General features: G+C 35.2%; 2 protein-coding genes across 5 annotated transcripts in view; one reads left to right on the top strand and one right to left on the bottom strand.

The window, feature by feature from the left end:
* The window catches only part of LOC144956607 (uncharacterized), a 17,248-nt gene extending 3,651 nt beyond the window's left edge, over nt 1–13,597 (top strand). For 2 of the 4 annotated variants that reach the window (XM_078887219.1, XM_078887218.1), the window contains 2 exons: nt 3,225–3,320; nt 8,472–9,929. In XM_078887219.1, the coding sequence (XP_078743345.1) occupies nt 3,225–3,320; nt 8,472–8,543 (168 nt within the window). In that variant the 3' untranslated portion in view covers nt 8,544–9,929. Of the gene's footprint in view, nt 1–3,224; nt 3,321–8,471; nt 9,930–10,142; nt 10,208–12,880 lie in introns of those variants that run through there. The other 2 variants (XM_078887220.1, XM_078887221.1) reach the window with 2 other exon arrangements.
* Nucleotides 13,598–19,116: 5,519 nt separating this feature from the next.
* The window catches only part of LOC144957022 (uncharacterized), a 12,274-nt gene continuing 3,890 nt past the window's right edge, over nt 19,117–27,500 (bottom strand). Inside the window, exons 3-6 of the mRNA XM_078887951.1 lie at nt 25,263–25,425; nt 22,691–22,795; nt 22,047–22,238; nt 19,117–19,792 (exon numbers count right to left, since the gene is read on the bottom strand). Coding sequence (XP_078744077.1) covers nt 19,572–19,792; nt 22,047–22,238; nt 22,691–22,795; nt 25,263–25,425 — 681 coding nt within the window. The 3' untranslated portion in view covers nt 19,117–19,571. The remainder of the gene's footprint in view (nt 19,793–22,046; nt 22,239–22,690; nt 22,796–25,262; nt 25,426–27,500) is intronic.

Here is a 27,500-nt window from a genome sequence, read left to right as displayed (position 1 = left end):
TCAAATTTCGACAAGCATTTTGAGACAGATGCCTTACCCATTCAGCCATGGCATCCACACGAATGGGATGCAATATTATGTATAGATAGGCCTACATAATAAGCTTGTAACTTGAGCTTTTATATAGCGCAATACCCACTATGCGTGCTCAAATGCTTTACAAAGAGTCCCTGACCAACAGCAACACGTAACATGTAGAACGAGATATGGTGCCTGCTGTTAGGCGATATTACAATTTTTTCGACAGAGACAAAGCCGTTGACGGCCAGGTGCTCATTTTACACCTGAGTACCTGAGAGAATGTGAGTAAAGAGCCTTTTTCAAGGACTCAACTATGCGCCGAGCGAGGCTCGAACCCAGGACCTTTCGATCCGAAAGCGAGTGTCATAACACTAAACCACATAGCCGCACAGTAAACTACTATCCCTTCACTGATTTGTTCTTAGGGTTTTTTAAAAAAACCTTTATTGATATGGTATCAACGTTACTTATTTCTTTTTATATTCCTTTGTGTATTACGACACGTTTTGAATAAATAAATGTAAAAAAAAGACTGTCATGTCCCGTTCTATATGTTAAATGTTGCTTTTTGTCCAGAGACCCCTTGTAAAGCGCTTTGAGCACGGTTAGTGATCATTGCGCAATATAAAGGTAGAAGCTAATCTTTAAATAGTAACCCAGTACTCGCATTATGAGATTTAAAAAAATAGCGATGTCAAACCTACAAATAAGAGGTCACGTCACCATTAAGCAAAAATCACCAATTAACCGGTAGATTTCTTATCAACCAAGACACACCCTCGAACCCGCTCGGACAAACATAGTAAGTTGTTTACCAACAATAGAACGAATGAGAGGGATGCCACACTACCATTTGTTTATTTATTTAGATCGCCAGTACAGTGATAAGAATATCAATAGATTTTCTAAATCCTACAATAAATAATTTATAAGTTTATCGGTTGTATGGCTGGCAGAATTAGTGAGTATTTTATACAGACACGTATTATATTAGGAAAGAAAAGTGTTATGTCAAAAGACTGGTTCCTATCTAATTGGAAGTGTAAAACCACTCTTCAGTAGCACTTCATACATATCATGCGTAAATGATCTTCTGGTTTCAGAGTGATAACATCCTTTTTTCGTCAACAAAGACTGTTTACCTCGCTCTGGTAATTATTAGAATCTGCCTAATCATCCTGCTACTAAAATAATTTTGCCACCTTATGATTCAATCATAAAGCCTTTTTATTTTAAATCCTTCTTAAGGGCTAGTTAAAGGAACACTTCAAAGGTTTTAGGAATAAAAAAAAGTACAAAGTCTGACGTCATGACTTTTTTCCCTCTTGTGTATTTCCTTAGATTACCAATCACGCCTATTGTTTGCTAAATAATGACCATTCGCACAATCTAAATCACAAAGGGGTAAAGGAAAAGGAGCATGCAGGTGGAAACATTGATCAATTTTGGAACCAAATATCAAAATTGAAATATTTACATTTTTAGATCAAACATCAAAATTTGAATGTATACAACTTGAAGGATTGTTTTCAGAAACTCTTGAGATCGTTTTTTCTACTTTTTTTTTAGATTCTCCGTCGATGTGCTAAATTGAAATGTAAACTTTACTCTAACACTCTCCTTATCACCCATAGGAAAATCGTCACATTAGTTACGATGTAACCGACAATTTTCTCATTCTGATTTCTCTTGTACATAACAAAATTTTAAGAAATGCTTTGATTACAACTATACATACTAAACACTGTGTTGTCGAGCTCACTTGTTACTTTTTTTTGAGTAAGAAAAGTCTATTTTTGTGCTGGGGGGGGGGGGTGTGTGAATTTTTTGGGGAAATTCTAAAAGTAGCTGGCAAGGAGAGAGTTAAACATCAATTGGCACCAGAATGTCCTTTGATTTGTATGAGTTAAAAACTTAATCATGATAAAATGTTGACCCGGATGCTAATAATAATAAACTCATAGAGCGCACGGTATCCTCAACAAATGAGGCTCTTAGCGCATTAAATTACATTAACAAAAAACAATATTTAAAGTACAGGACATAAAAAAAAAGAAATGTTTTCAAGGATTTCTTGAAGACAGACAATGATTTTGGATTATCAGCTGCTCTGTGGAATGGTGTTTCATACAGACGGACCAAATTGAGTAAAGGATCTGACTAAAGTCAAGGTAGTAACTAACTCACGGTCAAGGTAGAAGGTAGTCTTTAGAAGAGACATATCAGGGGAAATAATCACAAGATAGGAAAAACGTAGGTAAGGACTTTTGGAAAACCACTCTTCAGTTTTAACTAAAATAATTAAAAATAATTGAGCTTTATATAGCGCAATATCCACTAAATGTGCTCAAAGCGCTTTACAAGGGGTCCCTGGTCAACAGCTACATTTAACGTGTAGGACGGGACATGACGCCTGTTATTAGGCGATATTACACTTTTTCGGACAAAGACAACGCTGTTAACGGCCATGTACTCATTTTACACCTGAGTACGGTGAGAGAATGCAAGTAAAGAGCCTTTTCCAAGGACGCAACTTTGCGCCGAGCGCGAGGCTCGAACCCAGGACCTTCCAATCCGAAAGTGAGTGTCATACCACTAGACCACAATGCCGCACGTGGAAAAGTTGGTAGAAATTGCTTAATTTCAAGACGTGTCCAAAGATGGGTTATTTCAATCCCGTCAAAAAATATGTTCTGATACAAAAGTTTATCAAATAGTAGAATTAGATCTATGAAATCGGAGCACTTTCATGTGGAATATTTGCCCTGTAGTAAGAGACATCTTGTTTACTTTAATACTGTGCGATTATGTGGTCAAGCGGTATGATACTCGCCTTCGGATCAGAAGGTCTTGGGTTCGAGTCCATGCATTGCATATTTGAATCTTTGAAAAATGCTCTTTATTCACATTCTCTCGCCGTACTCAGGTATAAAATGAGTACCTGGTCCTTAACAGCGTTGTCTCTGTCAGAAAAAAAAATGTAATATCGCCTAGGAGGCGTCATGTCTCGTCCTACATGTTAAGCTTGCAGCTGGCTAAGCACCCATTGTAAAGCGCTTATCGAAGTCCCAGTTTTGGGTCTTTGTTTTTTAGCGAAAATGAGGGTCAGTTTTCTGGCCAATTTAACTGGTTAAGGAGCATACTGTACATGGTATGATTAATTATGTTTTCTTTTCACCTTCTTTTGTGTGTAACATTCACAGAATTCCACAGTCACGAGATGCACAAAAACTTGCAATCCAATAGCAACAATACTTTGCTCTCAATGTCAGAGCAATTGCCCAAGCCCACCGTTAGAGGTAAGTCTATGTGTTTGTGGCAGAGTTCAATTAATAATAATAATAATAATAATAATAATAATAATAATAATAATAATAATAATAATAATAATAATAATAATAATAATAATAATAATAATGATGATGATGATGATGATGATGATGATGATGATGATGATGATGATGATGATGATGATGATAATAACAATAATAATAATAATAATAATAATAATAATAATAATAATAATAATAATAATAATAATAATAATAATAATAATAATAATAATAATAATAATAATAATAATAATAATAATAATAATCCTTTATTGCGTCCCAGAAAGGAAATTTTTTGTACAGACGTGTTATAATTGACACAATAAGATAAAAATACAATGGAAATAGGATGTATTTATATAAAAAAGGAGCAGCTCCATAACCAGAGCTGCGCTTTATAATATGAATAATTTCAACACTGTAGAATAGTTAAAACTGTCACTATAAATTGAAAATTGAAAAGATTGCAAAACAAATAAATTAATAAATTAATATGTACATTTTTTGAAAGTAAAAATGCGAAATAATTATATGAAATGATTATTGTTTGTTGTTATAAAGCCTAATACTGGACGGCAGAAAAGATTTTCGATTTCTCTCTGTTTTCGTTGAAATAGAGAAAGGGCGACTACTTCTCGCTGACATAATAATTGATGGTCTTAGTGGATGATACTGGTCATTTAATATCTTAGTTATTTTATTTATACAAAATTTTTAATTTTTGACTCGTGAATTGACAACCCTGAAAAAGTTATATTTTGATTTTAAAATTGACAACGTCGAATCCGTAACTAAAGGTGTATCTATTAATTAACCCACTCATTACCAAAGTTTATTCAATCTTAGGCTTTCACCAATAAATCAACAATTTGATGACAACATACATGAAAGTGGAAAAAAATGGTAAATGGAACCAAAAAATAAACTGATACTATTAATAACAACAGAAACAAATACAACAATCGTAATACCACCAATACGTACAATAATAATAAAAATAATAATAATAATAATATAATAATAATAATAATAATAATAATAATAATAATAATAATAATAATAATAATAATATAATAATAATAATAATAATAATAATAATAATAATAATAATAATAATAATAATAATAATAATAATAATAATAATAATAATAATAATAATAATAATAATAATAATAATAATAATAGCAATAACAATAACAATAATAAAAATATTACCTCATCATTACTACCACAATCATCACTATTACCAACTATAGGAAAATCGTCATTGTCGTCACGATACAACCAACATTATTCTTATTCAAATTTCTTTTGTACATCATAAAATTTAAAGAAAATGAACAGTGTGTTGGAGAGCATGTTTTGCTAAAGAAATTATGTATTGCAAGAACGTTGGTGCTATTGTATTTGAGTGATGTCATTTATAATCTTGTGTTAGTTGGGTGTGACGTTTTTGAGAAAATCCTGAAAATGGCTGGTAAGGAGAGGGTAAATATTTTACTATTAAGTTTTTGACCTTTATTGGATTTTCGGACCGTGGGCGACCCCGACATTTTGAAATATTCAATATTGATCAGAAACTGTATCATAACACACCAGTTGTATAGTTTCTAACAAAATCATCGTTTAAGTCAATTAGTATAATCATATTAGAAGAGTAAATGGAAGTTTATGTACGACGAAATTATAAGTTTAATTTAAAGTGTCAACAACAACTAAAACAATACAAACAAAAAAACATCACATATTTGCTTACTACTCCCCTTTGTTTGTTTTATTTAATTGGCGTCACCAGTTATGATGTCCAAATTCAAATACAAGTTCAGTTCTGTGCAGGGAAAGGAAAATTATTTCAAAAGATGAAGGTCAAAAGTCAATAATTTTAGACAAATGAGCGCTTTCTTTGATCTTTGATTTAAATGGTTTAAGCCAATACTACATTTACGTTACAGTGGGTCTTTATTGTATTTTTAGCTCGACTGGTTTATTCCTATAGGGAATGAGGTTAGCGAAAGAGTGGCGTCCCTTGATTGGACGTCACCGGCGGAAAAGTTATTAGAGAGAGAACGTCATGTTGGTTGTGCGCATGCGTGTCTAGTCCTCGCTTCCGGAGACACTTCACCGAAAGCGAGGACGAGAGAGACGCATGCGCAAAACCATGTTGACGTTCTCTCTGTAAGGCGATGTCCAATCAAGGGACGCTATTCTTCCGCTAATCTCATTCCCCATTAGACTAGAAAAGACGTTCTATAATCTGTGATTATTTTAGCTTTTTTATAGCGACATTGGCTTAGTTTTAAATGATGCAAGCCTTCCGACTAAAGATCCCAGCTTGGAATTACACAGTTGGAGGCGCATTGTTGAGAGAAGAAGTACCGTAGAATGTACCATTTGGACATTTTTAAAAACATCTTTATATGATGTATATTGGCATTGATCACCAGTATTCATCCTTCTCCCAAAGAAAGAAAATACATTTGAATGTTCCGACTATAGATCAATAAGTCTGATATGCCACGTATTGAAACCTCTGTGAAGTGTTATGCTGCGAAGAATAAAAGATAAAGTAAATGCCAAAGTCATTGAAGGGCAGGCAGGATTACGAAGCATAAGCCGTGACAGAGAGGCAGCCTCCAATCTCAAAATCTTGATTCAGAGACACCCGGAAGTCTAAAGAGAAGTGAACGCATCGAGGGTGGGGTGTAAATTTATCGTATCTTAAAAACAAAACGTTTTATGAGAGACAAAAAATCTGTTTAAAATTCATTTTAATCCTTTGATAATCGTGAAATTTACTAATCGTATGTTAACAGTGGCGATAAAAACGATGGTGGCCCTTTGTTTGGATTATGAGTTATTAAAGTTACGATATTTGAAAGAGTTTTATTCGAAGCAAAACTATCGTATGACGAGATAGGAATTTTGAGGACAGAACAGAACAAACGATTGTAATTCGGAGTTATCAAAGTTTAAATACCCTGATTTTCGACCAATTGTTTTATTATCCACGATAAGAGAAGTTTCAGCAAAATCACGCTCAACAGAATTAGAGAAAAGGTAGTGGAATATCTTTCACCATTACAAAGCAGGTTTAGAAGAGATAGAGGCACTGCAGACATAGTATTGGCCCATTGGTGGCTGAAAGCCAGAACGGAAACATATAAGGAAGAATATGCCCTACATGGAATATATATGAGTTCAGCGTTCGACATCATATGTAGAGCCAAGTTGTTATAAATTCTTGAAAAAGTTCTGGCCAGCATGTAGAATAAAAAGTACCGATTTTCTTTGTTTAGAACCAAGTTGCTCGTTGCTGGGCGGACGTGATATCAGACTATTGAATGCTATTAATAGCGATATGGAACTGAAACCAACTCCGTATTACATGCTTAAGAGAACGACACGATCCATTGTGTTATACTAACAATTAACATAAGATCTATAAGAAGAAGAACAATCACTTCTGAGATTTGTGATGGTTGCGTGCCATGAGAGACAGCCTTTCTCTATCAATCAGAACATCTGCCTAGTTATTTCAAGCAATCTCCCGCTCTGGCAGCGCCTGACAATGAGTTGGAGGTGTGAGTCCAGGAGAAGGAAGAACCTTGTCTGAACGCCGGTTTGGATCATTCTTGGTCTGGCTACTCATCTTCAGCTGTTCCAGCAGGATTGGATCTAGGCTGGTATCACCTTTAGGGTCATGGAAGCGCACAAGTTCCTGTACAACGGTAACGTAGTGATCCTTCGCAGGAAATACTGGGTTTCCTCAAATCGTCTCTTAACTGGACATGTCCGAACTGCATCAGATGGAAATTTGGGAGCAGTGACGCCTGCCAGAAATGTCAGGCAGCTCCAGAGACCTGCGATCACATCGTCCTCCACTGTCCAGTAACTAAACTAAACCTTCTTGAAGGTGGCTATGAAACAGTTCTTAGGGAGGAGGAAGGCTTTCGAAGATTGGTTGACGAAATGAATTTGGAAGTGTAGCTATACGCTACTACTACTACTAACGCCTGACAATAACAATATAATTATGTTGTATATATGAAACTGAACTGCACTATTCCTGAACCAAAAGGGAAAAAAGAAACAAATAAGAAACTTCAGTACTAAATGAATTTAAACAGATTTAAAAAAAATTGAAATTCCATCAAGTTTTCTAGCTCAAACAATAGAAACAACTAAAAGCCTAGCACCAAAATGTAATATCTTACCTACACTTTTGATATTTTACAAAACAACTTCTGCTTTAATTTTGGTGGGAAACTTCCAGTGTGTGGAATTTTTAAACTTGTATAATCCAGAATAAAAGACTGATGGAAACTACATTTATCTATGTTATATTAAAACATTGTATTGATGCTAGTGAATATATATATATAGGGGGCGAAATGGCCGAGTGGTTAAGGATTTGCACTGTGACAGGGAAGGTCCCGCATGCTAGTCATACAAAACATTATTTCCTCCAACAACAAACAAAAACTATCGCAGTCAACTCAGCCCAGCAACAACCTAGAGAAAAAAATGCACGTGCAGGACCCAGACCACATGCTCACTAAAGGTTATTTATCAAGCCACAGTTACACGCCCAGACACGCCAAAACTAAACAAAAACAACATTGACCTCATTGCGTATTCATTCAATACCAGATACAACCTACACAAATCTTCCTTCAAAAAATATACACAAACAGCATTCTACTACACTAAGCGAACACATTTGGAACCTCAAAGAAAAAAAAACATACAACACATGGAAACAGTCAACAGAAGAAACGATCTAACATCCTCATGCACACATAGAAATAAACACCTTTTATGTAATTACGAACCACCATAAACACGAAGCTAGGAAAGTACGAAAAACACGACAATCTACTTTCACTTCCACTTCCTGATGAGAGCGAGCGCTCGAAACAATATTGTAGAAGTTGATCTGAATTATACTCGAAATGTTATATACATATATATATATATATATATATATATATATATATATATATATATATATATATATATATATTGTGGCATAGCTGCACACATATGTAATGGCTTATGGTCGTATAGTGTCTTTTTGATTGATGGTAATGATATTCCTTTTTCTCTCTGGTCGCGTAGGAAGACCAAGGCAAAAGTGTCCACGCGAAATGCCCTCCTTGGAAAGCTGGCAAACATGAACTGGGGAACTGACTCTAAAACTCTAAGGACCACAGCATTGGCCCTCAGCTTCTCAACTGCGGAGTACTGCTCAGCTGTATGGGCCCGATCATGCCATGCCTCCAAGCTAGACCCCGAGCTCAACAACGCCTGCCGGATCGTAACGGGCCAGCTGAGAGCAACACCATTACCACTGGTCTACCGTGCAGCAGGAATAGCCCCACCACACATCCGGAGGGAAACTCATGCCCAAATACAAAAATACAAACAGGAAATGGACCAGAGACACACCCTTTATGACCACAATTGCCCCAAAAGCAGGCTCAAATCAAGGAAAAGCTTCCTCACAATAGAGAGCCTTCACCCAGACCATTCAGCATTCTTCCGCCTGGACAAATGGGTAGAATGGGACAAGACAGCAAACGATGCCCTCCAGCCCCCAACAGAAAAGCTCCCAGCAGGCACAGACCTCAAGAGAAAAGACTGGGTGGCGTTGAACAGAGCTAGAGCAAAGGTGGGAAACACCGTCACCAATCTCTTTAAATGGAAAATCTCACCGGGCACTGAATGCCCATGCGGTCACCCCAGACAGACCATGGACCACATCCTGTCCGAATGCTCGTTGGGACCTCACTGCACCAATGCTGACCTGAGGGAATGCAACCAGACTGCCCGGGACTGGCTGACTCACTGGCGCGACAAGATATGATGATGAATGATATTCCTTTGCATTGTGTTGTGGATGTCAATAATGACGAAATTGTTCAAGAGCCAAGGATGATAATTGAATGCAGAACATCAAGACATTCAAATTTCAGTCTAGATTCCACGTTTCTGTTCTTACTACTTTATTTGTTGTCATAAATTCCAAATCCAAATCAAATAGCATAGTCACAGTTCAATCAGTTTCATAAATTCCAAATCCGTAAAATCACATCCAAATGTAAAGTTATTTTGCCTATGTAACCATTTTCAATATACGTTGAATACTTCTAAGTCCGTAAAATAAAGATTCTTAGTAAGATGATAGAAATTTCAGCATACTTGGAAAGTGCAGCTCATGGTGAAGTAGAATGCAGAATAATCTAGAATAGAATGTAGAGTAGAATCAGAAACACTATGTTTTATATCCTATTGTAAACTGTCCCATAATTTCTTTCAGCAAAGGTCAGTTTTTATGCCCAAATAATCAAATTTCGTACGCCCAAATAATAATGTAGATACGCCTAAATAATAAATACCAACTATAATGTAATGCTTTTATCCCCAAATATCAAGCAACACCGATCAAAGAAAGTAATTTTCTAGTACTCAATATCATGTCCAATCCATTAACTTGGAACGTAAAACTGTCCTCAACCCATTAAATATTGACCAAGTTTCAGCGAAATACCTGCTTCTTAAATTCATTCAATTCAATTGCTGGAATAATTGACGATGTTTCTCACTAAAATTCTCGTGTAACCTATTTGGATAAGCTTACTCTTTTACATGACGTATATATACTACATATATATATATATATATATATATATATATATATATATATATATATATATATATATATACTAATGATACACCGTCTAATAATATAACTTCTTTTTTTAATTTAATTCTCTTTTTTTATAACAGAAAAAACGAGTTGCTACTTATGATGTCGTGTGTTATCAGAAATGTAAAAGTAATTGTATTGGCAAGTAAGTGATGGATATCATTTATTTTATACTCCCATTCAACCCAAACTGAAAAGCCTGATAGCCCAAATTGTATAGTAATCTTATGGTATGCACCGATAGCACGGAAAATACATGCCGGTTATAGATTTAAGAATAACAGGGTGGGGGCGGGGGGTGTTGTTATTTTGTGTGTGTTATTATATATATATATATATATATATATATATATATATAATATATAATATATATATATATATATATATATATATATATATATATATATAATATAATATAATATATATATATATATATATATATATATATATATATATATATATTGAACTAGTCTATTCCCTTGGAATTGATTGTGTCAGTGGGATGGAAAAACTTTGCAATAGACGATTATCTTGTACAAATGGTAGCAGAAAATAATCATCGTCAGTAAAACATGGCGAATACGGGGATAAATTCATTTCCAGAATTCTTAATGTCAATCCATAGGTATAAATTGTATTTAGTTTAGGTGCGTTAATAGGTGCTGATGACGATGATTATGATAATGATGGTGATGATGATGATGATGATGATGATGATGATGATGGTGATGATGATGATGATGATGATGATGATGATGATGATGATGATGATGATGATAATGACTGATTTAAACCTGTTCCCGGGCAAAGTCGGCCGACTTTGGAGACTCGGGGGCCTTCTTGATGTCTGTGAAGTGGAATCTCCACTCTTGTCTGTTTGATGACATGCCTCTGACCATTGTTATTAATTCAATATTGTTTATGTTAACTTGAAGATTGTATATTTTCTGGACTGCTTGGATGCTGTTTACGTTAATAAAAAATAAACTATGTGTCAGATTAAAGAAATTTAAAAAATTGTATTATCGCCATCTCGTAATGCATGTTAAGTGTTGCCGTTGGCTTGGGGCCCCTTGTAAAGCACTTTGAGTACGCTTAGAGGATTTTACTCTATTAAAGAGCTAGTTTTTAAATGGAAAAATTGCCAGCAGAAACCATAAGCAATATTCATCATCATCATCATTGCCTTTTTCACCCTGGGTCAGGGTTCAGGCCACAGACAAATAGTTTTCATCCCTATCTCATCATTACCTTTTTCACCCTGGGTCAGGGTACAGGCGAAAAACAGTTTTCATCCCTCTTTATCCTGAGATAACTTTTTTTACCTCGTTCCATGTCTTATCGCTTCTCTGTATATCAGCTTCTTTAATTCTTTTCCAAGTTTTCCATGGCCTTCCCATTGATCTTCTGCTCTGTTTTAGTGGAGTAATTCTTTCTAAGAGTGTGTCCAATTCACCTCCATCGTCTTCTTCCTATTTCCTCTCCCACTGGTTTCTGTTGTATTTTTTCCCCATACTATTTCATTTTTAATTCTATCTGTCCATTTTATTCCGAGTAACTTACGCATGCACATGTTTACGAAAATGTGTATCCTCTTTATTCGTGCCTGCGATGCCTTCCAAGTTTCACATCCATACAGCATGACTGACTTCACGTTTGAGTTGAAAAGTCTTAGTCGAAGGAAGATATGCTTAGTTCTCAAAACTCTGTTCAAAGATGTGAATCCAGCCTGTGCTTTTCCTAGCAGTGCTTTACTTGCAAATCACGTGCGATATTGAGACCTACTGTAATGATTCAAAATTTTGGGCAGAAACCTCACCCTTCCAAATTCGATTGATTTAATTGACCCTTATCTTGGCAAGAATTCTCAAACAGTGACTTCACGATATCCCAGGTTTGAGAGTGTTTGCCAAGATAAGGGTCATTTAAATCGATCGATATTTTAAGGGTGAGATTTTTGGCCAAAATTTTAAAACATGTCATTTTATTTTTTCGAGTACGGCAGCTTTGTGGTTAAAAGTTTCCATAATTTTATTCTTTTTCCTCTTGGATATAATGAACATCGACAGAATTACTAATAAAACTGAGTCTGAATGAATGCGTCTGTATATTTGAAGAAGATGAAAAAGATGATGATGATGATGATGATGATGATGATGATGATGATGATGATAATGAGATGATGATGAAGATGATGAGGGTTATGATGATGGTTATGATGATGATAATGATGATGGTTATAATAATGTTGATGATGAGGATGATGCGATGATGGTAAAAGTGAAGAAGAAGAAGAAGAAGAAGAAGAAGAAGAAGAAGAAGAAGAAGAAGAAGAAGAAGAAGATGAAGAAGAAGAAGAAGAAGAAGAAGAAGAAGAAGAAGAAGAAGAAGAAGAAGAAGAAGAAGAAGAAGAAGAAGAAGAAGAAGAAGAAGAAGAAGAAGAAGAAGAAGAAGAAGAAGAAGAAGAGAAGAAGAAGAAGAAGAGAAGAAGAAGAAGAAGAAGAAGAAGAAGAAGAAGAAGAAGAAGAAGAAGAAGAAGAAGAAGAAGAAGAAGAAGAAGAAAGAAGAAGAAGAAGAAGAAGAAGAAGAAGAAGAAGAAGAAGAAGAAGAAGAAGAAGAAGAAGAAGAAGAAGAAGAAGAAGAAGAAGAAGAAGAAGAAGAAGGAAGAAGAAGAAGAAGAAGAAGAAGAAGAAGAAGAAGAAGAAGAAGAAGAAGAAGAAGAAGAAGAAGAAGAAGAAGAAGAAGGGAGACGGCTTGGTTTTAGGTATCAGCAGCTTTGATAATATCAATTTTATTATTTGTTTTTATTTTCATTCAGCTAAACTTCCATGAGAGTTTCCGACATGGACTGAACGTGGAGCTGTGGAGTCATACGAATACCATTTTTCCTTTATCCTTATTTACCCTTAATACTTTTTCTTCTCAATATTCAATTCCTTAAACTAGAGGTGCCTAAATAAGCCGAAAAGATGGAGAGAAAGTTAAAGTGAGTAAATGTGAGTCATATATAAGAAAACAACACAAATCAAACGATGTTTCGGCCTTTGGCCTTTTTCAAGTAAATACGAAATATATGACCCTCCGTCTCAAAACGGTATTATGTCGGAATGATTCAGACCCCAGAAAGTGAATTTAGAGATAGAATGATGAGAAATGATGAGAAATTGGACCTTAGAAGTTTTTGTAAAACAAGAAATAGTATTTATTCTCCAGCATAACGTACAGAAATTAAACCCAAGTTTGATATTTGTGGCAAAGAATTCAATTTCCCTAACCGAGTGGATCCCGACATAATACCGCTTTGACACGATGGGTCACATATATATATATATATATATTAGATTGGCATAATATTATATTCCTATTATATATATTTCGTGTCTACTCGTAAAAAAGGCCAGAGGCCGAAACGTTGTTTGTTTTGTGTTGTTCCCTTTTATATGAATCGCATTTATTTTTCTCTCCATATTGAATTTCTTCCAACTTCCATTTCTTTCTGTATTCAAAATAAAATAAAATCTATTGTTTTCTGAGATCGCTCTGCGTTCGTTTATTTTCTTGTTTTTTTTTTTTTGTTTTTTTTTGGGGGGGGGGGGGGGGGGGGTTGGTCAAATATTACTTGCCCGATTTGATTCCGTCCTGTTTAAATGTCGAAAAAATCATTTCTTCTCCAAAAATTTTCTTTCTTTCTTCTATTTTTCCGCCTGCTCCTCCTTACCCCATCTTCTCATCATCATCCTCCACCATATCCCTCTCCTCCTCATTATCATCATCCTCCTCCTCCTCCTTCTACTCCTCCTCTTCCTGTGCCTTCTTCTCCTCCTTTCTCCTGTTTTTTTATATGCTTCTATCCATAGTAAATAAGGACGCCACCTTCTATACCTTAACCTTATACCTGTTTCCCAACTTGCTTTCTGTCTTTATTTGGAATGAGACTATTTGGTTTTGTCCTGGCCCTAACCGGAGTTCTTGGCAGGCAGGGAAACATTCGAATGTATAGTTGCAGTTTTAGGGAGATTATAATTTGTACTTGTAAATCATTTCTCTGTTATGTACTGTTATATTCTTTGTTTTGAGTATATGATGATCTGTAAGCATTTGCGTGTATTCCTGTAAGTGGGATCATGTGCTGGTATCTGGATGAGACCTTAAGGTGATTTCAAACTAAGCCCACTGATACTGTTGTAATATACATCTTTTGCCTACTAGAACCATTCCCCTTTGTCCTAATATTTTTCATGTGCTTTTAATCATAAATCTATAAATTTTTTACCATCACATTTACTTCCTATGTACTTGCAATGTAATGACCTAATTGTCTTGCAAACTCCGTAAACCACTTATATAAACAAAACAAAGAAAATGCATCTATCAGTGTTACCAAGGACCTATGACTTATCTTACAGTGACATTGAACCAGTGGCTTTAACTTAAAATAAACAATTGCGCAGCAATTATTTCACAGTAATGTTTTCATGAAAAAGAGCTCTATAACCGCCATGCTGTTCCCAACTGCTGAACTGCAACAATTTGCTCAATAACTGATCAGAGCAGAAAGAGGCCTGGCCCTCTTATTGTTTCACTTGATCAACATCATAATCATAGTAAATGTGAGCATTTAAATTGGGACTCTGAATGGTGTGCACCGGGGGGTGTGGAACCCGGGATAATTTAAGATGGACACCCGTTGAGAGTATACCAAGAATAATCGGATGTCAATATTAGAGGAAGGAAACCAAGAGACCCGAGGATGTGAACAGAAGTGGGGAATGAACTCGAGAATACCGAATGTAGACACAAGTGGGAACTTGCGGGTTTTGAAATTATATATATATATATATATATATATATATATATATATATATATAATATATAGCGCAATGTCCACTTAACATGCTCGAAGCGCTTTACAAGGGGTCCCAAGCCAACAGCAACACTTAACACGTGACATGACGGTACTCATTTTACACCTGAGTACGGTAAAAGAATGTGAGTAAAGAGCTTTTCCAAGGACACCATCTATACAACGAGGGTGGCTGGAACCCAGGACCTTCCAACCCAAAAGCTAGTGTCATACCACAAGACCACATAGCCGCGTGGACCAGGTACCAAGAGGTATTATAACAAGTTGAAAGAAACCCGGACTTTGAGATGTGATGTGAACCAGTGGGGAGTAAACCTGAGGCTATAGGATGGCGGCACCTATGAGGAACGAACTGGAGGCTGAATATGTAGAAACAAGTGGGAAGTCAACTGCATACTATACAAGAGAGAAATGTACCCATTGTTTGAGATGGACACCAGTGGGGAGTGAACCCAGGGCTATGGGAGGTGGATACCAGTGGGGAGTAAACCTGGGACTATGGGAGGCGACTTTTCTGGTCACTTCAATTCTTGTAAATATGTTGACGTTAAATTAATTTTTACGTGACTGGTTCGCCCCAACATAAAGCTATTTTGAGGTAACGCTTGATGTAATAATACCTCGTGTCTTGACATTAGTCAAATTTGCATTTTATGCTGTGCTAAAAGGCCGTTTTGTGGCGGTTGCCACAAAAATAATCCAATTTTGTAAAAAAAATAATTATAATTAAATTTGTTTTCATGTTTCTATCAGTTATGAAAAATATATAATTGATCAAAACAGGTTATTTACCTTCTACCTTCAATGTATTAGTCTAAATCATGGTCTCTCAAAGATTTAAAACATGTGGACAATGCATCAATTTATCCGCACTTTAACAAAGCTACACCTAATCTAATTATAATGCTAGATAGTTTATTTATCAATAATTAACGAAGAGATCCTGGTGACAGTCAATTTTCTCGGAAACAAATTTTCAAAATAACTTAAACTTAATACTTGGAGTTATTTTATGGCGACCGCCCAAAACCGATCCTTAAGCACAGTTTCGTTTTGAATCTATTAGATCTCAGTGCTTTGTGGGAATTATATACAGAATCTTTAGCTATCTTGATTTTTTTTAAAATTCCTATTTTATAAGTCTGTCATAAGACCTTGTCTAGAGAATGGAAATTTGGAGTCTCTTATTTAACCTTCTCCTTACCAACTATAGGGAAATCGTCACATTCGTTACGATGCAACCAATATTTTTCTTTTTCAAATTTCTTTTGTACATCATAAAATTTTAAGAATTTGGACAGTAAGTTGTAGAGCATGTTTGGCTACAGAAAATATTTATCGCAACAATCTTACTGCTATTATGTCTGAGTGATAAAAGATATATTTTTGTGTTAGTTTGGTATGAAGTTTTGGGGAAAATCTTGAAAATGGCTGGTAATGAGAGGGTTAAGCGACAGTCTGTTAACATTGAGAACGTACAAAGACGCGCTACGAAAATTTTATCTGATTTTCGACATCTGTCCTATTTAGAAAAATTAAAGTACCTAATTTTGACTTAACTAAAATATCGTAGAATAAGAGGTGATCTTATTCACATATTATGTAGACTCGTGCATGGTTCATACAATATGGATTATAATGATTTAAAACAAAAATATACATTTTACAAACACTATAGGACATATGTTTAAAATAGTTGTTAAATTGTATCTATGCATAAACGTTACACAGAAAATTTAATGTTTTTTTAAAGAACCTATTATATCATAAAAGATACAGCGGTTGACGCAATGGACCATCTTATTCTTTTCTATAGATTAGAATATTGCTTTAGAAGTCCCGGTTCCTCTCTTGAATGGCTTAGGTCCTATTTAGAAAGTAGAAGTCAGTGTCTGAAAATGCAAAGTTTCAATAGAAGTAGATCCCTTTAGTGAGTTGACCTAGTTTTTCTTGACACGTCATAGGTCAATGACTCGAAGTAGTAAAACAAACTGTGAAATGTAGTCAGGTTTAGCAGAATAGTAGCAGTACAAATGTTTTTGTTATCTTGAGTCTAATTGTTGTACCAATTTCCGTTGACCAGGTCGAGGTACTCATTTTACACCCCCAGTATGGTGAGAGAAAGTGAGTGAAGGGTGTTATCCAAGGACTGAACTATGCGCCGCTCAGAACGAGATTCGAACCCGGGTTCTTTCAATCCGAAGGCGAGTGTTATACCACAAGACCTCATAGCCGATAAGAAGAGAAAGAGGAAGTATACCTCAGTGCAATCGGAATTTCCCTAGGGTTCTGTTTTTGGTCACATTCTGGTCAAATTTTCTATGACACCTTCTACCACCACTGCGGGGTGTCGTTATCTCAGATGGTAGAGCACGTGTTCGCAAGCAAAGGAACAGAGATCGATCCTGGACGAAGTCGAAATTTTTTTTCTGACCCCCCCCCCCCCTCCCTCTTATCAACCCAGCAGTGATTGTGCAGCTGGTTCTATTAGATATGGCGAAAAGTATTTTATGATAGACTAGCATACAATCAAAAATATAACAAGCAATTGCTATAGTCTGTTTTACGCTATACAAACCGAGATAAACTCCTATTCCATAGACCTAATGGCACTGAGGGGATACTTTTTGCCACCATTATATGGAGAGAAAAATTTGTGCACATTAGTCTCAATTATACAAATTCGATACTGATGATAATATTTCTGATTAATAACAATAGGATGTCTGGATCTTTTTAATCACAAAAAAAAAACAATTATTCAACACATATCATATCCCATACAACATTTATTATTCCGACTTAATTGTAACCAAATGGAAGGGTTTTAATCGGCGTTTTGTTATTTGCAGGTCAAACTTCCAAATTTGTTATATGGTCATTGTTGTGATTTAAATACTCTCAAACCAACACGACATTTTGTCCAATACAACAATGTTAAATCAAAATCAGTTGCATTCAGTTATCAGACTTGAAAATATGTACATCTAGTTTTAACATACGTTCGCATATATAAAGGTCTGATCATTTAATTTAAACTAATTGTGGGTTTTATATTGTCGTAATAGATTTAAAAAATGGGGATCTTGATGCAATGGAATCGCAGAAATAGTTCCTCAAAGGTTCAAAAAAGTGTTGACAGAGTATCAACTTTGTCCACTCTTTTTCGACACTGTAAAAAGTTATAACTTCTAGATATAGTTTCGATAATAGATTTTTTATGTTTGGTTCATATTTTCATAATATGGCTAAGAGATACTGATGGAAGCGAGTTTTCTCCTTGCTTTTTCCAAATTACTTTGTATTGGTGTATTTTTATTGCGAATGTCACACAATATATTGCGTTGAGTTGACGGTATTTCAATTACAATAGGGAATGAGATTAGCGGAAGAGTAGCGTCCCTTGCTACTCTTCCGCTAATCTAATTCCCTATAATGTGATCATAATAATTTGGGTTAATAGACCAACAAATTAGTACACGCCATGTCAGTTTAACCGTGCCCTTTGTTTAACTCATTGCCTGACACTGACCGTAGCCATCGTGAACTTACTTATAGCCTGACACTAATCAAAAAATTACGTCAAAAGACAATTCCTTCACCAGAAAAGAAAACAAATCGTGAGCTGTATTCAATAGTTCAACCAGCGGTATCAGTTGTTTCCTTAAGCTCTACTAACGACAACTCACTTGACGCTGCACAAACCTTTAAAATGACGTCAAATTGCATGTACTTGAGGGTTTCAGTGTCAGGCTCTCTCTCTCTCTCTCTCTCTCTCTCTCTCTCTCTCTCTCTCTCTCTCTTCTATTATATATATATTATATATATATATAATATATATATATATATATATTATATATATATATGTATATATTATATATATATATATATATATATATATATATATATATATATATATGTGTGTGTGTGTGTGTGTGTGTGTGTTTGTTTGTTACCGATGGTTACGCACTGACCAACTAATGGTGTCAAAAGTCAACTCTTTGGCCTTAAATGAAAACAAATCAAAACCAATCGGATCAACTATTCTTTGACCACTACTAAAGATAACTCACCAGGCGGTCCACAAACCTAAAATGACGCAAAAATATTGGTGTTATTGGGCCTTAGCGTCGCCATCGTGAACTTTTAGCCTGACCCTTGAACCCACTATGACTTATCTTTCGACATCGTTTTTGTTTGTGAATCGCCTAGTGAGTTATTGTTAGTAGAGCTCAGGAAAACAAGTGATTCCATTGGATCAACTTTTGAATACAACTCACGATTTTTTTTTGTCATGTGGCCAAAGACTTGTTATTTGACGTAATTTTTGTGGTCAGTGTCAGGCTATAAGTTAACGATGGCTAAAGTACTCGGGAAAAAAAAACATGTACCTACTTTAAAATGTGGCCGGAAAACTCGTCTTTTAAAAATTGATCGAGTTAAATGACCCTGATTAGTGTAAAAAAACAAAACAACAAAACACCCATCAAACCTAGGACTAAGGAAGACCTCGATAAGTCCTAGGTTTGAGAGTTTTTGCCAAGATGAGGGTCGTTTAAATCGATCGATATTTAAAAGACGAGTTTTCTGGCCAAATGGTTAAATGCATGGTTTTCCAGTGTTAAATTCGTCCAAGTAAACCTGACTAAATTGACTGAATCAAATAGCCTGAAAATCCAGAGTAAGGAAATGGGTGTAGACGATTTCCAACATGGCTGACGTAGAAGAGAATGCACTTCACAGTGTCCCCCTTCTTGAGTTGGACCACAGAGCTAACAGAGGATTGATCGTAGTTGTCACTGTGTTCCACCAGCAAGGTTGCAGTGACCTCATTGTTGGCCATCATCCGTATCTGTATTTCTCTATCTGTAAATCAATGTAAATCAAGAGATGAAACGAAGTTGACGTCAATCAGCTCTTTGTTATTGATTTTATTCTGCTTGTTGACTAATTAGTTCTCATTAAAAGATATAAATAAGACAAAGGAAATTGGTGTCACTCAGCTCTTTATACAATTCTGTCACCTAGCTCCAGCGTGCTGTATTGCAGAGTGTGCTGGAATTAGGTGTGCTAGAATCCGGCGATTACTGTATCTATTCTCTTAGACGTAGATAAATGGGAGGTAAAGTGTTTTGTCAAAAAAACTGGCTCCTATTTCATTGGAAGAGTAAAACCAGTCTTCCGGAGGACTGGATAAATGCCTTGTGGAAATCGTCTTCTGGTGTCAGTTTGATGGCATCTTAATTTCTAGTCTGTAGTGTGTAGTACGCCCAGAAGGTAGACGTGTGTAACGGTGCTCTTGTTGTTTTTGTGAAGTTTTGTGATTTTGACCTATTTAACATTTAATTCTACATTGGATTTTTATTCCACTCTGTGGGAAATGTTTCAGTGAATCTTGTGTTATAATTTTTACAACGTTTTATTTAAAGAACAAAATATTTTAATCAAAAAATTTTATAATGTTTTTTTTTCAACATAATTTGTATCCTTCTTGTCAGTTGACATTCTTGCACCGACTTATGTTCACATCATTGTTTATGCTTATGTCAACATCTGAATACAATACGAGTACACATCATATCAGTTTACGTCGAGCCAGAGATGGCTGTCGCAGACAACGACCTATTGAGATGTGTATAGATAGTTCGAAGATGACGCCACTCAGGTCTTTGTTGTTGTTTTTTACCATCCGCGTTTATGAGTAATGCTCACTGAACTGTATTAACCCGACTATAACCGTTCATGGATACACACAGTTTTGTGTGTTGGTCCGTTATACTTCCGGATGGCAATGCTTTGAGCTTCTTAGCCAAGCGCATACTATCTATAGGCAATCGGACTCGACGCCATCCTGCAGAATGACGACCACCTGTTTTAACAACAATAATCTGTGTGAGAGGTGTTAAAATCAGTCACTTTGGAGGGGTGTCAAAACAAATAGCCTTTCCCAAAATAACACTATTGGGCAACAATCACGACTATAGTGAACTCATCCCAAGACAAAGACCAACTGAAGCTGACATGGGAGTAAATTAATAACGAAATAAAACCATTAGATATATCAACAGTGTGTAATAAAAGCAGCAGGGGCTGTGCTCAAACCACCAACTAACAAAATATAATCACTGATTCTGTTGTTATTTCACACAGCAGACTCGTTAGGGGGAAAAGGTATTTATGCCGATAACACAAAGCCTTGTTACAAAACAGAGGGCACCCACCAACAATCAAACAATGTGTGAGAACAACTTCTTTTTTTCTTTCTAGTCAGCGGATCCTGCGTAGGACGTTGCTTCCCGAACTTTCTTGCGAAACAGATTACGGTTTTCCGCCAGTATACTTGCTTGAGTTGTTGTCATTCCCAGCCATTCACATATATCTTGTTCCCAGCTTCTTTTTGGTCTATCTCTTCCTCTCTTGCCGTTTACCCTTGTCTGTAAAATGTGCTTTTCTAATGATTCGTGGCGAGTCGTATGGCCAAAATAGTTCATTTTCAATTTCTTTACAATTTGAAGAAGAATTGGTGATTTTATTCCGATCCTTCTCAGGACTTCTTTGTTTGTTTGTTTTTCAGTCCATGATATTCTGAGTATTTTTCTGTAGCATGCCGTTTCAAAAGCTGTAATCTTTGAACAACTTACAGAGTAAACAAAAAGTGTCAAACCTTATGAAATGTGGCTTATTTAACTCAAGATCAGTCTGTAATAAAAAAACAACTCTGGTTTATGAACACATTTTGGACAACGACGATGACATATTATTCATAACAGAGACATGACTAAAAAAGGAAAATTGTGATTATAGGGTAGCTGGTTCTGTTAGATCAGGTGAAAAGTACGTTGAGATAGACTAGCCTCCTATCTAAATTGCTTATCTAAATTTCATGTTACTTAACCGGGATTAACACCGGCTTCGTGGGCCTCAGAGGCTCTGAATGGTTGCTTAAAAAATTACGTTACAGAAACTGTGATAATCAACTGCATCATGTAACCAACTTTAAAGTATTAAAACTATTAATATGACATTACTGCCAATGTAAAGCGCATAGAGCACGACATCGTCTTGATTGTGCGCAATAGAAAACCATTCCCTAAGAAAGAGAAAATCATATTATACGTACATCCTGATGATTTGAAAGACATTCCGTAGAGATGGAATGCGTATAACCCATCGACAGGTGCGGTGTAAATGCCTGTGTTACTATCGAAGTTGCTGCCAATATTTTGAATGACACGCTGGAATTTCAAGACTTCTCCTTTTTTTAGAACGCCATTGTGTGAATTTCCAACAAGAAAACCTGACCTGATGTTCTCTGAAATAATGACAAAGTATGGACGTATTTTAAATAAGAATTTATGGTTGATAATGGTAATGATAGTGTTGATGGTGGTGGTGGTTGTTGTTGTTAGTGGTGGTGGTGGTGTTGCCACATAGGCGGCGTCGCTGCTGGTTACGAAGATAACATGGATAAAGATGATGATGATGATGATGATGATGATGATGATGATGATGATGATGATGATGATGATGATGATGATCGTGGTGGTGGTGGTGGTGGTAGTGGTGAGGGTGTTGGTGTTGGTTTTTCTTTCAGTGGTTGCGGTGGTGTTGACGCCATGGGTAGTGGCAGTGCCATTAACTATGCTGATGATCATGCTGATGGTGAGGATGCTGATGGTGATGATGATGATGATGATGATGATGATGATGATGATGATGATGATGATGATGATGATGATGATGATGATGATGATGCATTCTTACCTTTCTCTGAAAGCTTGTTGATTTTTTTCTCCTGTTGGTTTACCGCATTTTCTAAGGTAGACACTTTCTCCATAAGATTCTTTACAACCTCTTTAACATTGTCGTCTTAAACCAAAATGGTCACATTGTGGATAAAAGGGTAATAAACTAAGATGGACATGACACATTTAGAAATAAAAAAGAACAAATCACTTCACCTGGACTGCTTCCGACTCAAAATCCCTCATCAGCTAACAAAAACAAAACGTCAAAAAGTAACATAGAAACGAAGAAAGACCTGGCAGGCGATCTATCGTTTATCCCAACAAGACATAAGAAAACTTTTTCTCTTCCTCTTTGTCGATCCTGGAATTTCCGATCGCTCAGTTGTTTTTACCAAACTCGTATAAAAAGAATGTTTTAGAAAGTTTCCAAAGTGGCGTCTTGTTTTATCAGTGCAGTATTACGTGTCTAAGAAGTTGGCGCGTCCGATTGAAAAAGAAATGTCCGATCGGAACAATGTCTGGAAGAAGTTTTTAGCTTCGAGCAATGCTACAAAATTTTCAGTACGAGAAGATATCATATTCGATTTATTTTCAAAGATGAATAGCCTCCAATATAACCTTGCTTGATTGAATCCTAGGTACTGCAACATCTGGTCATTTATGGTTTATAAGGGTGTTATAACGTTTTACACAGAGAGTAAAAAGCATCAAGTCAAAATCCATTGGATTGACTCACTATTCAAGACATTAGAAAATAATGTGGGTTATTGGAAAAATTGCTACAGATCAGTCACAAAGCAAAATATGGATCGAAAGATCGCGTCAAAATTAGAGAATTAAAACCAAAAATGTTCGATATAGAATATTTGTGGTGTAATTATAAAACACTCCTGGAAGATAAGAAATTCCAATTTATTTTTTCTGAAAACTGCATACATAAATTTAATAATTGGGTTTGTTTTTCATAATAATTTATAGTCTGGAGGCTGCAGGCTACTAAACTTTTCCGAGTTTGTTTTTTTCTCACACCCGATATATACAAAAAATCCCACCTTTTAATCCCGTTCTCATAGTTTAATCGAATTACTTCTCTTTATAACGAGTATTGATCTATAGAGTTAGACACGCCAGTCATTAATTGATGGTATTGTGCTCACCTTAAAATAGAATGTATTTAACTCCAGTAAACTCAAACGTTTAATTGATATCTATATGTAATGCAAAAGTTTCTGATAGATGCTCGTGGAGATAAATAACAATATAAATTGAATAGATGCTACAATTTAATAAACGAAAACAGACGATAGGATGTTTCGAGTTTCCCCTTAGACAACAAAAAAGGATAACAATGAATATTGAATTATAAGCTTCAATTTATTAGACGAAGAGGGATACTGTGGAGGTTTCTGGTTTACCTTTTATCAACAAAACACGATTATATGTGTGTGAATGGCGTAATTAAGGTGAAGAAACAACAAGTAATGATGGGCCCGGAAATAGAATGCCCCTTTGTAAGGAAGTGCGAATAATAATAATAATAATAATAATAATAATAATAATAATAATAATAATAATAATAATAATAATAATAATAATTAATAATAATAATAATAATAATAATAATAATATTAATAATAATAATAATAATAATAATAATAATAATAATAATAATAATAATAATAATAATAATAATAATAATAATAATAATAATAATAATAATAATAATAATAATAATAATAATAATATAATAATAATAATAATAATAATAATAATAATAATAATAATAATAATAATAATAAAATAATAATAATAATAATAATAATAATATAATAATAATAATAATAATAATAATAAAAAACAATAATAATAATAATAATATAATAATAATAATAATAATAATAATAATAATAATAATAATAATAATAATAATAATAATATCATCGTCATCATCATCATCATCATCATCATCATCATCATCATCATCATCATAATTATGATACTAATACGATTACTACTACTACTACTACTACTACTACTACTACTACTACTACTACTACTACTACTACTACTACTACTGCTACTACTACTACTACTGCTACACGCTACTACTACTACTACTACTATACTACTACTATACTACTACTACTACTACTACTACTACTACTAATCTGACTGCTACTACTACTACTAAACTACTACTACTACTACTACTACTACAAACTACTACTACTACTAACTACTACTACTACATTCTACTACTACTACTATTACTCTATACTACTAATTACTACTACTACTACTACTACTACTTACGTACTACTACTACTACTACTAACTACTACTACTACTACTACTACTACTACTACTACTAATAATAATAATAATAATAATAATAATAATAATAATAATAATAATAATAATAATAAATAATAATAATAATAATAATAATAATAATAATAATAATAAATAATAATATAATAATAATAATAATAATAATAATATAATAATAATAATAGTACCACTACTACAAATAATAATTATAATGATGCTATGTAGATGAGCTGTCTCGTTTTTAAACTTGTACATACTGTTGATTGTCACATTAATCTCTGCAGTCTCTTCTCTCATTTCAATTGATTCATCAAGATAGAAGGCCTTACAACTGTAGGTTCCCGCATCACTCACTCCTGGGTTTTGGACCCTTAGTCTGAGATAGCTGCCATCTACCTCATTGTCGCTGTGTACTTCTGCCTGTAAAATAATTGTTTTATGTGCAAGGCTTGTCCCAGAATTAAGGTAAGAAAAGCCATAACCGACGTGTGCATATATACAGGTCTGATATCCGAACCCACTGATGGGCCTATTTTAACATTGTTGTAATGGACAATATTTTGTATCATTTTTTGATATTTCCATTACAACAATGAGCCCATAAGGAATTGGGTTGCCAGACTTGTAAATAAGTGCACGTCGGTCATAACTCATGACGCTTGTATATGAAACATGTAAACTGGAAATCAAATATCTATTCGATGAGCACCTGTGCTGAACGTTTGAGCACAATTGATGAACTGACATTTTTTTTTACATCAAACCAAAGATATCAACCATGATTACTAAGTGGTCAAAGGAAGAAATTCATGCAGTAATACGATTATGAAGGTAAACGGATAACATCCTTTATTCAGAGTTGGAAATTGTTTATGGGGAAAATGTTATAAACTAGAAGCAGGTAACTTTCTAATGTAACGAATATCAACAAGGTTGATCTGACATGCTAAATATGCCACAGAGAGGAAGGTCATCGTCTTCTCACTCACACTCATTCAGCGTTTTGGAAATCTGATTCGGAAAGACGGGCGGCTTAAAGTTCAACAACTTTCCTATTCAGTTGGAATTTCCGAATCCGCTATTCATAGAATAATCGAACATTTAGATTTTAGAAAAGTGTCAGCCCGATGTGTCTCAAAACAGCTGACAGATAGTCATAAGGATCGGGGTAAACAAGTGTCTCAAATTCTACATCGACGCTTCAGTGATTAAAGTGAACTGCCTATGGAGCCTACCGGTGACAGCAGACATTGCCTTTTTTTTACCAATACGATCAGCATGGCAATACATAAGAAGTACACAAAATTAGTAGATCATTGCTTGTAAGGTAATAAATTCTCAACACATCTGGCTTGTAAGGTTCACCAAATTTGCTCAACACATTTCGGAGCTAGCCTTACTTACCTTACTCTGGGACAGCCCTTGTGTCTGTATATATATATAATATATATATATATATATATATATATATATATATATATATATATATATATATATATATATATATAATCAGCGCATAAATATCCTAACCGCTAGTTTACATATATATTCTGTACAACACTCGAAGAATTTCAACAGAAAACAGTCATTTGGTTATCGGCCGTTTACAGATTGGGCAAAGCGCTAGACAAGTGGCAACCGATTTGGATGTGAATATCACCACTATCTTTAGGAAGTTATGAGAGATAAATGAACCTGGACTACGGAAGCAGGATAGCAGTGGGAATTGAAGCCGGACTGTGAGAATTGGGCAACAGAGAGAATGAATCTGAGACTATAGGAGGTGGGTACCAATGGGGAATGAACCTGGGACTACCAGAGGTAGATACCAGTGCAGAGTGAAGCCGGGAATATGGGATTTGGACACCATTGGGGAGTGAACCCAAAAGGGTTTTTCATTTTTCCGAAACTACTGAAACCTACCAAAAGATCCTAAGTTTTTGGAAGTGAGCAGCAGTGGGCAGTGAACCAGGAAATCGAGGTAGTGGACACCAGTGGGGAGTGAACCTGGGGCTATAGGAGAAGAATGTCAGAAGGAAATGAACCTGATACTGTGAGAGATGGTTACTAGTGGGAATTGACAGTGTATGGAAAGTGGGCAACAGAGAGACATGAACCTGAGAATAAGGGATATGGGCACCAATAGGGAATGAACCTGGGACTACGGGAGGTGGATAAGTGGAGAGTGAGTAAGGTATATGGCATTTGGACACCAGTGGGCAGTAAACCCAGAAAAGTACTTCATTTTTCCGAAATCTACCGAAACCTTTTAGTTATTGGAAGTAGACAGCAGTGGGGAGTGAACCATGGACTCAGTGAAATGGACACTAGTGAGGAGTGACTATGGGAAGAGGAATGATTGAATATGGCTGCAATGTCTCTATGGACGCTTGCCATGAATGTGTGTGTGTGTGTGTGTGTGTGTGTGTGTGTGTGTGTGTGTTACTTCGAGTGTGTCAACCTTTTTCTAGTATGCAGATAGTAATTTGTTTCCA

The sequence above is a fragment of the Berghia stephanieae genome, chromosome 11 (genome assembly GCF_034508935.2).
Source record: "Berghia stephanieae isolate SIO BIC M18660-M18661 chromosome 11, UCSD_Bste_1.3, whole genome shotgun sequence".
Lineage (NCBI taxonomy): Eukaryota > Metazoa > Mollusca > Gastropoda > Nudibranchia > Aeolidiidae > Berghia > Berghia stephanieae.
This window is presented reverse-complemented; position numbering and strand designations above follow the sequence as displayed.